The 15897-nt window shown below is 48.7% G+C and overlaps 11 protein-coding genes across 11 annotated transcripts; 5 read left to right on the top strand and 6 right to left on the bottom strand.

Annotated features, from left to right (window-relative positions):
- Positions 1 to 117: 117 nt before the first annotated feature.
- BJ212DRAFT_1479013 (uncharacterized protein) lies at positions 118 to 1486 on the top strand (the record flags this gene model as incomplete). Its single annotated transcript, XM_041339795.1, has 2 exons — positions 118 to 1053; positions 1109 to 1486. The coding sequence occupies 2 exons, from the start codon at positions 118 to 120 to the stop codon at positions 1484 to 1486; spliced, it is 1314 nt and encodes a 437-aa protein (XP_041195317.1).
- Positions 1487 to 1895: 409 nt separating this feature from the next.
- Positions 1896 to 2760, top strand: BJ212DRAFT_1479012 (uncharacterized protein; the record flags this gene model as incomplete). The annotated part of the gene is made up of 2 exons (XM_041339794.1): positions 1896 to 2135; positions 2200 to 2760. 2 exons carry the CDS (start codon positions 1896 to 1898, stop codon positions 2758 to 2760), a joined length of 801 nt encoding a protein of 266 aa, XP_041195316.1.
- Positions 2761 to 3011: 251 nt separating this feature from the next.
- Positions 3012 to 3434, bottom strand: BJ212DRAFT_1446145 (Cerato-platanin; the record flags this gene model as incomplete). The annotated part of the gene is made up of 1 exon (XM_041338197.1): positions 3012 to 3434. The coding sequence occupies one exon, from the start codon at positions 3432 to 3434 to the stop codon at positions 3012 to 3014; it is 423 nt and encodes a 140-aa protein (XP_041195315.1).
- Positions 3435 to 4040: 606 nt separating this feature from the next.
- Positions 4041 to 5211, bottom strand: BJ212DRAFT_1479010 (ribosomal protein S5 domain 2-type protein; the record flags this gene model as incomplete). Its single annotated transcript, XM_041339793.1, has 4 exons — positions 4041 to 4148; positions 4195 to 4362; positions 4418 to 4874; positions 4931 to 5211. The coding sequence occupies 4 exons, from the start codon at positions 5209 to 5211 to the stop codon at positions 4041 to 4043; spliced, it is 1014 nt and encodes a 337-aa protein (XP_041195314.1).
- Positions 5212 to 5616: 405 nt separating this feature from the next.
- On the top strand, positions 5617 to 6174 carry BJ212DRAFT_1267888 (uncharacterized protein; the record flags this gene model as incomplete). The annotated part of the gene is made up of 1 exon (XM_041330685.1): positions 5617 to 6174. One exon carries the CDS (start codon positions 5617 to 5619, stop codon positions 6172 to 6174), a length of 558 nt encoding a protein of 185 aa, XP_041195313.1.
- An 88-nt stretch (positions 6175 to 6262) lies between these two features.
- Positions 6263 to 6635, bottom strand: BJ212DRAFT_1267943 (mitochondrial ribosomal subunit S27-domain-containing protein; the record flags this gene model as incomplete). The annotated part of the gene is made up of 2 exons (XM_041330690.1): positions 6263 to 6294; positions 6344 to 6635. 2 exons carry the CDS (start codon positions 6633 to 6635, stop codon positions 6263 to 6265), a joined length of 324 nt encoding a protein of 107 aa, XP_041195312.1.
- An 835-nt stretch (positions 6636 to 7470) lies between these two features.
- BJ212DRAFT_1267549 (P-loop containing nucleoside triphosphate hydrolase protein) lies at positions 7471 to 9291 on the top strand (the record flags this gene model as incomplete). The annotated part of the gene is made up of 2 exons (XM_041330669.1): positions 7471 to 8297; positions 8346 to 9291. The coding sequence occupies 2 exons, from the start codon at positions 7471 to 7473 to the stop codon at positions 9289 to 9291; spliced, it is 1773 nt and encodes a 590-aa protein (XP_041195311.1).
- Positions 9292 to 10358: 1067 nt separating this feature from the next.
- On the top strand, positions 10359 to 11461 carry BJ212DRAFT_1446143 (uncharacterized protein; the record flags this gene model as incomplete). Its single annotated transcript, XM_041338196.1, has 2 exons — positions 10359 to 10405; positions 10561 to 11461. The coding sequence occupies 2 exons, from the start codon at positions 10359 to 10361 to the stop codon at positions 11459 to 11461; spliced, it is 948 nt and encodes a 315-aa protein (XP_041195310.1).
- A 489-nt stretch (positions 11462 to 11950) lies between these two features.
- Positions 11951 to 12668, bottom strand: BJ212DRAFT_1342943 (uncharacterized protein). Its single transcript, XM_041335208.1, has 3 exons — positions 12429 to 12668; positions 12325 to 12382; positions 11951 to 12255 (listed from the first exon to the last, which is right to left on the bottom strand). The coding sequence occupies exons 1-3, from the start codon at positions 12480 to 12482 to the stop codon at positions 12131 to 12133; spliced, it is 237 nt and encodes a 78-aa protein (XP_041195309.1). The 5' UTR covers positions 12483 to 12668; the 3' UTR covers positions 11951 to 12130.
- A 5-nt stretch (positions 12669 to 12673) lies between these two features.
- Positions 12674 to 14286, bottom strand: BJ212DRAFT_1428293 (uncharacterized protein). Its single transcript, XM_041337667.1, has 5 exons — positions 13676 to 14286; positions 13499 to 13624; positions 13297 to 13433; positions 13156 to 13246; positions 12674 to 13104 (listed from the first exon to the last, which is right to left on the bottom strand). Exons 1-5 carry the CDS (start codon positions 13905 to 13907, stop codon positions 12854 to 12856), a joined length of 837 nt encoding a protein of 278 aa, XP_041195308.1. The 5' UTR covers positions 13908 to 14286; the 3' UTR covers positions 12674 to 12853.
- Positions 14287 to 15069: 783 nt separating this feature from the next.
- Positions 15070 to 15711, bottom strand: BJ212DRAFT_1575984 (uncharacterized protein; the record flags this gene model as incomplete). Its single annotated transcript, XM_041342146.1, has 3 exons — positions 15577 to 15711; positions 15412 to 15526; positions 15070 to 15350 (listed from the first exon to the last, which is right to left on the bottom strand). Exons 2-3 carry the CDS (start codon positions 15500 to 15502, stop codon positions 15070 to 15072), a joined length of 372 nt encoding a protein of 123 aa, XP_041195307.1. The 5' UTR covers positions 15503 to 15526; positions 15577 to 15711.
- Positions 15712 to 15897: the final 186 nt, after the last annotated feature.

Raw genomic sequence — 15897 nt, 5'->3', positions numbered from 1 at the left:
TTCAAATACAACCGACCTTGGAGCGGCAGCAAGCAGCAGATCCGAGATCCACGGTAGGTTTTCATATAACAAAACGACTCCTTGTCGCGTTTGCCTGGAACTCCCTCAAGGTCTTCAATGGTCTTCACTGTCCACCCTGTCCTCCGCGGATGGTCACCTGCATCTGTGGAGGATGACCATGACGTTCATCTTCCAGACCAAACATATCCCCTGCCCAGACAATTTATAGCGTCCACCTCCTGTATCACTCACCAACCAATGGCTCCTTCATCAGATCGACGCGCACAGCGTAACAGGAGCAGGGATCCTAGTTGGATCCCTCGGCCTAGAAACGCCTTCATAATCTTTCGCTGTGAGTACTCGCGCAAGCACAGTCAGGCAGCCCAAGAGAGCGACGAGGAATCGGAGGCACCGAATCCTACAGCCAAAACCCTATCAAAGCGGGCGGCTGAGGCGTGGAAGCAGCTGTCTGCTTCTGACAAGGACAAATATAAGGTGCTCGCAGATAAGGAGAGGGAGGAGCATGCACGCCTCTACCCCCACTACCGCTTTCGTCCAATGAGGCGGCAAATCTCCGGGCTGAAGAAGCGTCAATACGATTTGGGCCTGAGTAACGGCAGTTTTCTGCTGGATTCTTCAGACGAGCAAGTACCTACTTATATCACAGATGCGGATGAAGACTCGCAAGAGGACGGAGGGGTTGCATATCAGCAGGCCATCGAGAAAGAAGGGAGCGAAAGTCTCGAGGCATCCGGAGACTCCGCACAGAAAGACGCCCCTGGAAATTGCTCCGCAGCTCAGCGACGATCGTCGTCTGTTCCGCTTCCCGACGCGTTCCCCACACCCACCCTCCCCTCACATGCTCCGAAGGACGATTTATGCAGGTCTCGTTCTGCTGAAGGACGAGAGTGGCCACTGCGTCCTCTTGATTATGTGTCACAGGCCGCACATGTTCGGTTTGGCAAGGAATTTGAGGTGCAGCCACAGCAATGGCATGCTGCCTCAAACGATGCATCTCCTTTTATATCCTACAGTTTCGATACATCGACTGGGGTACGTTTCGGATACGATTTTTTTCCCTCAATGTGTGCTTAGGCCCATAATACAGGAGCATAACAGCTCGATAGACGACCCATCCGAGTCGCATTTGGCACTGGAGCTCGGCTATCAATCCCCAAACAGCCGGGGCGGACTCACCTACACTCATTCCTCCTTCACAGCTAACGCCTCTTCCATTCCTGGCTGGAACGGCGACCTCCTTTCCCCCTGTATGCCGGGGCAACCAATGTCCCATAGTGATGCGCTATTAGCACCTTATGAAGACATGGAGCGCGCACAGGCTCTAGAAGCTTATGCCCTTGGCTTACACAATTTTGACTTTTTTACCAATCTCCTTCCCCTTCCCGAATACCCTGATCATGCACCCGGTATTCCCTGCGATATTGAGTACCCTGCACTTTTCCAAGAGCAAGCCACACAATCGTAGAATTCCGACACGCACCTGACCCAGCCCACAAAACCTCGGCCGCGGGGATGATTTCCATCACCGCTATCTTAACCCTGTAGCCCTATTCCCATCTGTTCCATATCCAGACGGCGTGTTTCGTCTTACTTCTTCATGTTTAGTTAATACTAATATTTAGTCCCTTGCCCCGTCCTAGTATCATTAATATTGGCACCTCTCCACCATGCATATCCACATTTATCTCGTTTCGCATTAATTCATGTGCATAGTATAATTGGGGACGGATTCGAGTTACTTACCTGTAGGATGTATAATGCTAGCAAACTAGAAAGTCGAAACTCAAAATTCCTGTAAATCGCTTAGTACGTCGCTTCAAGTTGCGGCAAACGGCGGCTACTAACGATTCCCCACGAATTGCAAGCCAACTTCTATGACTCTCAGCAGCATCTTTCTTGGATTGTTTCAAAACCCAAAATGGTCGTTCTTGGCCGCTAACGACGTAGAAACAATATCAGTCAAGGGAGATGGGTCAAAACTGAGACAGACAGCGGCAGTTTTGACAAATGTCGCCCACATTTCCGCGCCTTTCCTTTCAGTTTTCCTCATTGTCCATTTGTCTGCACCAGTACTCGCAAATGTCGGAGGCTCGAATTTGTCTTCCAATGTTATGGTAGGTGTCACAATATCATCAAATTGGTAACAAGGAGATGATGTCTGAATCATGACTGGCGCAGCTTCTCGGTAGGGAATACTACCAAACTGGCTTTGGGGAGAGATATCTCCTCTTTATACCTCTGGCAGCCCACGTAGCTTCAAGCATCGTCAAAAGGATCATCGATCCGCGCCCAGCATCTCCTCGCAAGATTACCAGCACCCTCAGTATCACGGCATATTCGACTCTTCTAATATTCCTTCCTATACATTTCTACACCCACCGCGTCTCCCCTGCCAATCCTTCGCCACCGATATTCGCAGTAGGGCCCTCAGAGGTGGACTACGAGTTTATCAAGATTGGTTTGGCTAGGTTTCCCTGGCGGAGCTGGATCTTGTATGGTGGACTGGTTGCGAGCGTCATGCTCCATGCAGTCGAAGGCGCACAAATCATCCAAGCATCGCGGTTCGCTTCTCGGAAATTCCATATGCGCCCACGGACGCGCAAGATTATCGCAGGTGCAGCGGTAGTTCCTATATTGGCAGGTCTGTGGACGCTTTCGAAAGAACCTCTTATGGTATTTGCTTCACTAGCAGGGCGGTACGAGGCTGCATTCGCTCGGTCTTGGGTCTATAGATTTTAGCGTGGCTGGGTGGGCAGCTGTTCATTTGTACTACCGTAGGTGCGTATATGTATCTTAAGCTGAATAAAACATTCACATACAGTTTCATACATAATTAATGTCCAGTTTCAGTCCGTATCGTGGCACAATTACCCAAAAGTATGAAAGTTAAACTTGTCCTTGAACCTGAATTCAAGTAATCAATGGTGTCTATCAATGCAAACCAAATAAGCATCGATTTTCATATACAAGGAAACCCGACCTGCTTACCTTCAAAGGCCACATACAGATGCGTCCACCTCAACTGAAGTCACCGATACCCTCCCCAAAAACTCAGCCTCATTATCAGTAAGCTTATTCATCGCTGCCTCCGCAACGTTAAACCCTTCACTCGCAACATCAACAGCAAGGATTGCAATTGTCGTGTTGTCGTATGTCACTTCGTAACATGTTCCGCAGTAAACTGAATCCCATCCCGTAACAGTGTAGACACCACCGACATTGGGGAATGTAGGCAATTGACCAAGAGTCGTGTAGCCCTTGGAGATGAGCCCGTTGGGCCCATCTGAGCAGGCGACGGTGGTGAGAGACTGATCAGCATTATCATAAGTGTTATCATAGGAAAGGCTCTCAGTCTGAGCGAGCACGGGAAGAGCGATGGCAAGGAGAGAGATGACAGCCGATGTGAATTTCATGACGAGTTGTTGGCGAGAGGTTTTACTTTGACAAGGCTGGTGGAGGGTAACTGCTGCAGAAATGTACCGCGCAACCTACTCCTTTTATATGCTTCGTACAGCCCGCTAGTTACGCTGTCAGCACCCGCGTACGAAATAGACCAGCATTCCATGCGGTGTTCTCGCACTCGGAATATGATGTCCGGACAGTTCGGGCGTCCCGTGCAGGTCAGCAGACTGGGAGGGAGCATGCTTAGCTGGTGAGAACTATTACTGGTTCAAGATCTCTGGCTGGAGAGCAGAGTGTTGAGTTCATTGGAACGCTGGTGGCTGAGCTGTTACGCGTGACGTCCCCCACCTGTGTCCGATTTCTCAGGCAGGACGGTCTATGCCTTCTATCTACCGTGCGTCCGATGCCTGTGGACTGAACTTCCCTGTAAATGGACAGACAGGTTTCAAATCACGAGTGCCTGGATGCATCAACGGTTCAAGATCTCCGCAGCCACTAGCATGAAGGTAGCAATTACTATTTAGTCCTGCAGCGACCTTAAGCTGCTTGAAGCCATGAAATCGCTTGCTATTCACCACGTCGTCGAGAGTCACTGAGAATGCCATATGATTGCAAGTTTATCTATTAAGAAATCTCTCTCTGGCTTTTTGATTGCGTCTCAGGTCTTCGTCCTTGAGCTTTCCTTCAAGAGCGACCCACACGTTCCGAGCGTACTTCTCCCCGTCCTGCAAGAATTAGAATGCAGCGATAAAACACGTGCTGGATGCTTACCTTCAAGAGGCTTTTGACCTGTACGAGGTCCGAGACGCCTGTCCCGAGCAAGCGCATGCCCCGTAACAGTGGAGTTGTATCTGACTGGAAGGAGTAAAACACGAGGAGCTTGAGAGGTACAGAAGCTTCTTCTTGTAGAGTAGCATCCAGGAATTGCAAGGTTGGTAACTGCTCAGATGTCAATCACGTACCATTGAAATTGAGCTCAAAACAAACAACGAACCAAATTGAGAGTCAGACAAACTGGCCATGTTTGTCTTCCATCGAGGGGTTCGCCCTCGTCCCAGTAGTCAGGAAGCTCGAAGTCAGCCACCTGAATTGTCTGTCGCGTGTCCAGTGCGCTGCCGACATGGGCCATTTCATCCACGTCCATGTCCATAGCTTGAGTTGCATCACTCCGATCGCTTTTCTTCGCGCGGTATTGGACGCTCTTTGTTCTAGGCACCTTAGTATCCCATAAAGCGGCGCGCGCAGCCATGAAAATCGCGTCGAATATGTTTCCTGCATCAGAAAACACTATGACATCAAGGTTGAGCAACCAAGATTTCCTTCCAGGTAAGATACCGAGGTTTTTTGGTCGAATTGTCGGATGAGAGAGGGTAGCATTTAATACGGACGTCATATCATGCTGCAGGTCATCTAGGGCATTTGGGGAAAGAAGAGGGTATGCAGTGGGAGAACTATCATTCCAAGTTGTCCAGTCTTTTCTTTTGAAGGTATAGCAAGAAAGTCGTACCAAGACACAGAGCAGACTACTCGTCCCCCATCTACACCCTCGCCATCGCCGACGCTCTCAACTTCCAATTTTGCAGCGGCTACGACTTCGGTGCCCCCTCCGCCATCCTGCGCGTTTCTACCAATGCTAATGCGTGCGCTACCATTTGCGATGGGGGCAATTCCAGACTCGAGGGCTATGGTTCGAAAATCTATCAAACCGCGGCCGTCTGCTCGTAATGGCGGATCGGATTGCAAGGAGGATTGAATGTAGGCCTTCTCAGCCTTGGATATTGATACCATGCTTAGTCGATAAATTTCAGTTGAAACTGGAGTCACCAGCCTGTCATGGAAGTCAGTACTCTGCCGAACTTTGCAAGACGGGCATATCCTATGGAAAGATAATCACCATTGAAATGATCTAAGCCAGTTCAGGCAGGAAGCGCGTGTATTGATATGTGTTTGGCATTGATTTGGCAACCCCTCCTGACCTCGCACTCAAGATGCAAGCTGAAGAGAACGTCCGGAATGAACCTCCAAGCTTAAAGATCCCACAAGCGCTCTCCAAAGCTCAAGAAAGAAAAGCCGTCGAGTATGTTGAAGACTCTTTCATGGATATCACCAGTGCATTTAAGAAACGGTCGGCTGTCAATGTGTTGCGGAAGCTCTGGAAGTACTGAGATAGTTGTGGACAGCTTAGAACCGTCAATGACGAAACTTCCAACTCTCACTGCATATCTTAATGCTATGCAGAAACTGCTGGCATTTATCTTGCAGATCCCACCTATAGACCCTTCCACTTACTTACGAACCGTCTTCCTCCTTCGCCTCACTGGCGACATCATGACTTCTGTGCCAGGATATCCTCCACAGATGAAGGAGCTTCAAACGCTTTTGGATTTCCTGGATGACCTTGACCAAGCATGGTCAGCAGTGTTGAAGAACCAAGTATGGGATCCAGCTGCAGGAGAGGGTGTCGACCTCATTGTACGTGTGGACGAAATTAAACCCGGAGATCCACCAATACGGTCCTCGCCTGTAAGTCAAACAGAACGAACGAGGTTACGCAGTCTTCTCGTTACAGGTACTGCTGAACTGGAGGAGTGGATGACAGGGTTGAACACAAGTGGAGAGGACTATCAGATTGCATTACAGAATGCAGGTCTTCTCCAGGGCTTCGACGACCTTTTCTCGGTGACTTTGTCGGAGATGGGTACTTATGACGGTTCTGTAAATGATCCTGTAGGCATGGAGGGAATATGCTGAGCGGAGACGGCGTTTTGACAGGCACGGTGATGGTTTAATTTTGAGCATGGTATAATAAGTTCCTTCAACGAAATACAACAATGCATCATTATCGCCTCCTGCTGGCTCTGCGACTGTCGCCTGAAACAAAGCGTTAATTGTGCAAATGCGTCATAAAGTCTCAACTTACCTTTCTCCTTGGCTTTTTTCGGTGCACCCTTCCCTCTCTTCTTTTTGTCCTCCACATCTTGCAGTCTTTCCTCCTCTGCAAAGTTTCTCATTTCCAACTCAGGCCATTGTCTCATGATCTGTGCAATATTGGCTTCTGGAGTGTAGTATTTGACCATGGAAGGCCCGCGAAGTCGTGCGCGAAGGTATTTGGCTCCAGTACGTGCTGATGTGGGGTTATATGCAGTTTGGAATATGGAGCAGCGTGACCGCGTCAGCGCAGCAAGTCGCATAGGACGAATGGCGGCAGCCATGGCTAGTGTACTAGCTATGGTGAGCTCGACTTGCAGTTGACGAGTCAATTTTGAGTGAGCCTTCTGATCCTAACATCACCAAACAACCGCTTTTTTCAAGACGCCTTGTTCGCAGAATACGGTCAACTTTATTCGATGGTTTCATAAAGCCGGTGTAAACTTTTCAACATAACTCTATTCTCCTTGGATAATGTCTGTCGTTATGTTGCCTCGTTGTCGCCTTCTCCTTTCGAGATGTGTAAAATCTGAAAGTTGGTTAGAGGCAAGCCAAATCCACTTCCGTCGGTTTCGCTTCAACGACTCGCGTCAGCGACCAAAAAATTCATCTTATCCTCCACAAAATTTTCCCGGTAATCAACGTGGTGGCTTCAAACATGGTGGTCGTTCCAACCCTCAGCAAAAGAAGGGTCACATCCTGGACGGTTTCTCGGTACGGGATGCTAGTGACACTCTCCTCATCATGGAGAAACAGGTCCACAAATGGGCTAATCTTCCGCACGTTCACCGTCGCCTGGAGTCCTTCGGGGTACCACGCACAGACGTCCAGTCCATTCTCTCAATATTCGCCCGAGAGGTCAGCTCCGGGCTCCTTCACAACCCAATCGAGCAGAAAAAATATCATGTGGAGAGATTTATTCTTACAACCAAAGAACTGAATCGAGGACTCCGGTTAGACCAAATTCTCACTCAGCTTTTCTACTCCTGGGCGTCCGACCCCAAGCAACAAGAGGTTCTCCTGAAATCAGTGTCGCGGAATACGCTGGAACAAATATCATATCTATACTCCACTGCAGATATATCGTACCCTGCAGATATGTATCCTAAAGCGCGTTCAATGCGCCGCAAGGTCATCATGCACGTTGGGCCTACTAACAGTGGGAAGACCCACATGGCTCTACGTGCGCTCGCTGCGGCGAAGACTGGTGTCTACTCTGGCCCGCTGCGGTTACTCGCACATGAAATTTGGGATCGGCTCAATAAGGGTCAGATCGTGCCCCTCGGGATGGACCCTGACGCCGACTCTGAGCCAGACACATCCACGAACATGGATATAATCGAAGAGTCAGGGTCCAGACCAACTGTGCGGAAAGAAGGGAAGGCGAAGTACGCACGAGAGTGTAACCTTCGCACTGGAGAGGAGTTTAGGATCGTTTCCGAATACGCTGGTCTTGTAAGTTGCACGGTAGAGATGACGTCTCTTAGTCTTCCGGTGGAAGTGGCAGTCGTGGACGAGATCCAGATGCTTGCTGACCCAGACCGTGGATCTGCATGGACCTCTGCTGTGCTGGGTCTACCTGCCGAAGAACTCCATCTATGTGGCGAAGAAGTTGCGGTCCCAATTGTCCAAGCTCTCTTAAATGACACGGATGACGAGCTTTTCATTAACCGCTATGAGCGTTTGACGCCTCTTACTGTTCAAGATGAATCTCTGGAGGGAGATTTCAGTAGAGTTCAAAAGGGTGACTGTCTTGTCGCTTTCTCGAGGAGCGGCATATTTGCGCTGAAGCGCAAGGTGGAAGAGAATACAGGCTTGCGTTGTGCTGTTGCATATGGGCGACTTCCGCCTGAGATCCGTGCCGAACAGGCGGCGCTCTTCAATAATCCTCATAGTGGCTATGATGTGATGATCGGAAGTGATGCCATCGGCATGGGACTTAATCTGTGAGTACCCTGCACCCTTCATCGTATCACCCGTCTCATTCGCCTTAGCAAAATCAAACGCATCATCTTCGAAACTTTGCACAAGTTCGACGGTACTGTCGAACGCGCTCTATCAGTTTCCCAAATTAAGCAAATTGCTGGGCGTGCAGGACGCTACGGCCTGCATGGTGAACCTGGAGGTTTCGTCACGACTCTCCACGCACATGATCTCCCAATGCTTTGCTCTGCGATTCTGAGCCAGCCAGATCCTATCATGTTTGCAGGCGTCTCTCCTACCTTGGCTTGGGCTGAGAGTGTTCTTCAAGCACTTCCTGCCGATGCTTCGCACCGAACGTTATTAGAGGTGGCTCCATATGTCTCCAACGTTCGACCCCCTTGCCGTGCTTTCGTTCCCTCCAAAGTTGAGGAAAGATCTCAGTTCATCGAAACCCATGCCAAACATATGAAGCTGTATGATAGACTCCTCATTGGCGGTTCACCCATGAATTGGCGAGATCCCCTTGCGGTGGAATTCACAGCTCGCCTATGTCAAATATACAACGAGAAGATCCGAGTCCCTATTTTGCACGCCCTCCAAGTCGGCCCATATATAGAAGCATTGGAGAATGTGGAAGGGATGATGTCCGGCGGCAAGTCTTCTGCTGGTGCGCCGTCTCAAGGCCTCGTAAATCTTGAAGGACTCCACAAATCGCTCGTGCTCTATCTGTGGCTCAGCTATCGCCTCCCTGTGGCGTTCTATCAGTCAGAGGAAGCCTACGCACTCAAGGAACGCACAGAAAAAGCCCTTGATTGGTGCCTGCGGAACGTGTCTACGAGGGTGGCAGACAGACAGCCTGCCAGTTTCGGACTGAGAATTCCTTCGGATGCCGAGGATGGTGTGGAATATCGCCGTATCCCAGCCACTCGCCCTCAGGATGAGAGTACCCGAGAGTTGGGGGTGAAGTATGCAAAGTTGTTGAATTCGGAAAGGCGAAGCGCTCGTGGTCAACGGTAGAAGCCCGAGGTCATTGGAGATCAAATCGACTTACATACGGCTTTGAAGCGGTTCTCCCACTTTGTTGTCACGCATATCGACCCTTCGCTGATCTGCTGCAGTACGCATTGCACTGTTCTTATTAGACATGCGTACGTATTCGATTGAATCAAAGGGTCCTTGATATTCTTTTAGCTCTCCGACTCCTATTACATAAAGCTCATAGCGAAGATCACGTTGACTATTCAAGATTTTCCGACGGCATTGCTGCGCCACTCGACTTGCCACGACCCTAACATGTGCAACAGCCACATCCATGCTCATAGCGTCTGTACACTCGCATTAGTTACACGTTAAGTCCGACGCCATCGGTGAGCACGTAGTTATGCAGGCAGTCAGAATTCGTTCTGCTTGCCTTCCGATGGCATACTTACAGCGAATCAACGAAGGTCACAAGGATAATGGCACGACGTCCTACAGCTTTTTCTCGGGGGCTATTCTCCAAGCTGGGCACGCTCGGCCAGGTCTCTTCTTCATTGGTGTGGACAAGATCGTTGTGGTGGCAGCAACAACTCCGGAAATTGACAGCTCTGACAACGCCACGGAAACATTACGGTCTCTGCTTCTAGCCGGCTTCGGCTTCAGGCTTCATTGACGAACATGAAAGCGTTTTGCTGTAGTTGTTAGTATGTGATTGATTCTTGCTATACTACAGAATTTTCAGTGGATCATATGCCATTATAACTACGCACTAGATTGGGGCAAAGAGGGAGTTCATCGACGGTTTGTGGAGCATATCATCGGCCTCGCTTTGCAATCAGAAAGAGGAGGAAGTATTTTTCACTAGGTTATCCACACTGCATCGATATGCTGTGTTGCGGCACGGGCGAGGCAAACCCGAATACTACAGGCAGTGGCCGTACCAGACGGATGTTTGAACACGTGGGTATTGTATGGACGATCCTCTTATTCACATATAATCAGTGTAACAGACTGGTAAGTGCAAAACTCACTCAGAATGGCGCTTTCCATGGTAGTAGTAGCAGCAGCCTTTTGGTCGTTGGCCATCGTCGTTTTCGGGGCATGCCATGTCACCCGCACTCGGATCCACCGCACAGCTGACGCTGTCAAGGCGGTCCTGAGACCAAGAAACACCGAACATAAAGTCGAGATCCGTTCTCGCGTCTATCCTCATGAACACTTCGCTCTAACATCCTCGAGTGCAATACTCGACCCCTCTGGGCACGACAACTTCATACAAAACGCGAGAGCATTGGTTGCCTCCGTCAGCCCCCATCAATGTACCGGGTGGCAAAGATTTGTGAAATGTGCTGAGAAATGCACAGAGATGTTCCTTCCGGGCCGAGAGGTCGACTTCGCCGCTTTCATACAAAGCGTAACTTTTTGCATTATAATTACTGGGTTTTATGGTGTGGATCCTGGGACCCTTTCCCCTGTCGATGTCGCCTTCATGACCAACGCACTCAACCGCCACTCGGACAATACCTCGCGGCGAATTCCCCTCTATCCTGACGAACTTTACGCGATGAGGGAACGTGTTTGTAGATGGGTCGGGGGGGAGCGCGCCTCTCAAGCCCTAGAAACTATTCTTCCCGCATATGAGTCCATGTGGCGTCTAGCTGCTGTCACATTGGCCTACGCGAATGGCAATCAGCACATGCACAATGCTTTCCTAGATTTCAATGAAAATCCCACCCAGAAGCAATTCCGTTCTTTCAAAGTCAAGAACACTCGACCGAGCGTAGAAGCCATCATTAATGAAGTCCTGAGATTGCACCCACCCATTCAGCGCATTGCGCGCAAAACCAGATACCCTTTGTGGAAGCGTCTGTTTTATCCCGCGCAAGAGATAGCTGACATCGGAGCTGTCCATCGCTCGTGTGTATATGGCACGCATCTAGAGACCTTCGATGCGATGCGCTTCCATCCTCAGCATGAACGTCCAGTCGATATACAACTACTTGCTTTCGGACATGGCGGGCTAAGCTGCGCCGCAGAAGAATGGGCGCCCATAGCTACAGCGCTAATCGTCGCCAAAGTCATGGACAGAGTGGATAATGTCGGTTTTGTTCTTGCGGGGAAGATATTCGACGCAAGGATGTATCGAAATACGAGGATAGGCTGGGATGGGTGGGTGGTCAGAAAGAAAGAGAAGGGGAAGGTTTCTTGAGGCCCATGACGTTTCTATTGGTTGTATCAATCTGAGCTTCATAGCTGCGCATAGGAACATTTAGCGTCCCATAAATATCACATATCTATTATCTTAGTTATTTAGCCTGTCGTTCAAAAGTCATCGAGGATTTACCAAGGCATTCCAACTTTGAGGAGGCGGACAGGAATGCGGTGGGCAGCGCTCATTCGGCACGCAAGCACTGCGGGGGCTCCATGATGGAAGTCCTTCGAAAGGATATCATGACTTGTGTTATGTAATATGCATGGGTGTCTGCGGTCAGCAGATCTCAAATAATAGCTCTGATACTGGCAATAGGAAGACGGGTTTTGGGGAAGCACTCGGTAGTTCCATCAGAATGGTCACAGCTGGCAGAGTTCAGGAAGACTTCAGGGAGAGTATCATATGTAGAACCACAGGCTCAGAGGATAAACAATCTAGAACATGTAAATTGTCAACGTATATGAACTTCACATTGTACTAGTACATCCTTGCCAGGCACTTTCTAGAGCTTCCCACGGTCTTTCAGTGGGGTTTCCTGGTCCGGGTAGTATGCAATAACCTATCTTTGAGACGTCCCTCCTGCAAGAACCTCCCACCCATTTCTCAAATTCCTCTCGAGACATGTGGCTCTTATCTTCTGTGGACCGAAGAACACCTGTGTAGCCTCTAGTGTATGTCCCACGAGTCCACGAGGCCCGGGAGGAACATGCAACAAGGTTCGAGAGAACCGTTTGCGAAATTTGAGAGGAGCATTGGTGAGGGTTCGGAGGGATTGATCGGACCGCACATTAGTAGGTGTTCTGTAGTGTAGACAGAATCCTTCTCTCATCATGCTTTGATGAAAATTTCACGTATATTAGTCCAGGTAACGCGCTCGATGTATTCAAGGATAACAGCAACATGATTAAAAGTGTGGTAGTAAGTCAAAGTTCAAGCTACATGTATAACTTTAAGATCTATTTAGGGGCGTAAAGACAACCAGTAAAGCCAGTCGGACAAAACACATGCAGAGGAGCATCTTGAAAGAAGTTTCGTTCCGACCTTGGCGGCATCAAGGAAGCCTGCGGCTATGCTCTGGTGACTCGCAACTACCGGTGTTCCATAGAAGCAAATTATAGCCGTGTCAATCTTGTTGAATCATTATCGTCCTTTGTGGCTTTGCTATCAGACATCTCAGAATCGAGGCGTGACTCGAACAACAAAGACCTAGACGCTGAAAGTATTGGTCATTTAGCGAGTGCATCACATGCATCACATCCCATGACCGAAACGATGTGTTCCAATGTCATTGATACACCAACAATACATTAATTTGACTAAACTCTCGATCCTTGTCGTCCTTGCAAGATACTCGTGAATGTGAGTGGTGTGTAAGCAGCACAATATTCCTTATACATCATGCTGCATCAGGTGGAAGGGTAGGGGGATGTCAACTGTATCTTCCAAACGAGTGACCGCCGATTTAGGGATATGAACAGCATGCTTGACAGCCCAATCCAATATTTTCTCGTAGTTCCTGCATTGGTGACGGGTGTTGAAGTTAGGGTATGGGATTTTGTGTCCCTGAACCCAGTTCCATGTTATCATCGTCACGTCAGCATTGCACATGATATTCTGCCTAATCATTTCAATGCAATGATCTGTAATGTATATGATGAGCAGGATGTGCAGCGATAAAAAGGTATAAGTACCAAGATGCATGCGGACTACTTCAGGCGGGTCCTGGAATAAAATTTCCGTGGGTACATAATACTCAGGCCACGAGGCTTTGCGAAGTAGATTCTACAAACGTGAGGCAAGAACAACTAGACTTTCGGTATAGTGTAGCTTACCAGACAATGGAGCTGGTGATAAGCTTCTATGGATACCATGAAACCCCCGCCAAATTCGGGTGGATATTTGACCTTGGAAGGTGAATCTACTTCGCCGGCTTTAATAATATCCTCGAGCGACATTCGAGTTGGTACAACTGAGGTTTCGTGGACGTGAATAATTTATTAATTAAGATGACGGGAAAAAAATCGAACGACGTACGATCGCGAGCTATCCTGGACCAAGCGGCATCAATTTCTGGAGAAGGAGGGCCACGATAGATAGAAGGAAAGTCGAGGGTTCCATTGTATCTTACGACCGTGGAGTCAACAGCAACACTTGCTGGAGCTGTGACAGATCGTCAACAAGTTAACTATCCGAGGATGTCTGCTCACTCACAGTATATAGGAATATCGTCATGCAGGTGGGGCGAAGGCGTGCCCATCCATAGCGCGAAAAATAGCATCGATGTGCACATCAATGCGCCGTGGCTCAACATAGGCCACACGCGAAGGATATGCGACTTCGGACGAGGTTCTGCACGGACCATTTCTGCATCATCAAATGATTTCTCCTCATTATCATTATCAGCAGAATCGACAGGAAGGTATTGTGAGGAATGTTTGACCATGACCTTGGGGAACTCCGTTTGCTGAACTCGGGGTTTGTAGGGATAGTTAGGAACACGTGAGGGCAGATGCGATACATATTTCGAGAAATATTTAGGAGTGGATTAATTTTGAATATGTCCCCCAATCGGCTGTGTCTCAGATGTGTTGGGGTGCGAGGGTCACATGCCTCAGGCCCCAGGGGAGCGCTAGAAGGGAGGGAGCATTCAATGGGGAAGCGTGGGCTGGGGATCAGAGAATGGAAGGAGAACTTGAAGTGTTTGATCAAAAGAAGTCCAGCGACCCTACGAGAATCTGGACGGACATATGCACTAGTACTGATCAGCGGCACGACGGCGTATATTTGCCGTTAACTGAGCGCTGGAGATCTCCACTAGATTGGTAATTCAAATCGGACGGTATCGACACTGCCAATTTAATTTGATCAGCATGATTTACGAAAACTTAAACCTGAACTTGGATAGTACGAAGTCTCTCATTGTTAATAATTTTCACTTGATTCATTGAAGAGTTGCCCACCGTACAGTTGCTCACAGCCATTTGTAGATCGCTAGGCCAAAACGCAAAACTACATTTTTTGAATTTCAATATCTGACCGGATACCGTGTAGGGTTGTATGGCGGGGCAAACTGAAGTGAATCGAAGTTAGTTGCAGTATTTGCGCCTCGTTCCACTTCGCAGAATCAGCATGTATGCTCGTTGTTTCAGTACGACGAAGTCAACCGAACTCCCACCGGAATTCATGCACATGGTCACCTGTTATGATTCGGACCTTTCTCAGCTCTTTCAATTTAACTGAACTCGGTGTCATTTACACCTGTGCAGCCTCTTACTAGTAGAGGGTCGTGCTGATTTGCCAGTCAACCAGAGCGTCCCAGATCCTTAATTCCCAGAACCCTAACATTGTCATCAGATGATAGCTTAGTGGCAAGAACACTGGGTTTGTGATTGAGTCAAAGAGTGAGACAACCGGAATCGTACTACTAGTACACGGGCATGCGGCAATGTGTCAGAAATGAAGAAATCGGAAAAAGGAGTCAAGATATGTAGATGTACAGGGAATGACTTGCGAGTGAGGATGCAACGATGCCAGACCTAGTACGATGGATGACTCCCACATGAAATAAGATATATGGCTATAACTCGCCTGCGTAGAACCTGGCATCAAGTTCGGTGAGAGATGTGATTGAGGCCATCGGCGTCAAGTTCCTCGCGCTTCCCCTCGTCTCTCTTAACAATGTAATCCTGGTATAAGAAGAGATCGGTGTCAAGTTCCTCGCGCTTCCCCTCGTCTCTCTTGACAATGTATTCCTGGTATAAGAAGAGATCAGTGTCAAGTTCCTCGCGCTTCCCCTCGTCTCTCTTAACAATGTATTCCTGGTATAAGAAGAGATCGGTGTCAAGTTCCTCGCGTTTCTCCACCAGGTCGGTGGGCTTCTCCACATCTGGCAGCAGGTTATAGTTATCAACCGCGGTATGGTAATAAATCAATGCATGAATACTCACAGGAAAGTTTCGCAATGGTTCCTTGCGTGGGGTACGCCGTAGCAAGACCCACAATGGATACGAGCGCGCTGAAGACAAGAGAAAGCTTCATGTTTGAGTTAAGAGGGTAGTACGACTAGTATTTCGTCAATGCACTACATTGAAATCTTCGAGAGGGTTTTATACCTTTTTGTAGGTCCACTCATGACTCGGGTCACCTGAATTGGCTGAGGCCTTATCCACTCAGAACTTTTGTAAGGGATTGTTCGAATTCCAAGTACTAGTGAACAGTCAGTCTCATTGAAAAATCACTCAACGCCCACAATCCAAAAGAGGCAAGACAACCAAACCACGACATCAATGATAGGGTTACCAGGTTCTCACGCGAGAAAGTACTTGATAAAAGGGGGCCTTGTAATTCGCATTTACAAATTGGCAATTCGAAGACTGCGTTTGAAGCCAGGACCTAGGTACATAGATGATTCAGATACATTCTCTTATACCGTC

This window comes from Suillus subaureus, assembly GCF_016647635.1.
Source record: "Suillus subaureus strain MN1 chromosome Unknown BJ212scaffold_9, whole genome shotgun sequence".
NCBI classification, from domain to species: domain Eukaryota; kingdom Fungi; phylum Basidiomycota; class Agaricomycetes; order Boletales; family Suillaceae; genus Suillus; species Suillus subaureus.
Note: the sequence above shows the minus strand (reverse complement) of the source record. Positions and strands in the feature narration are given on the sequence as shown.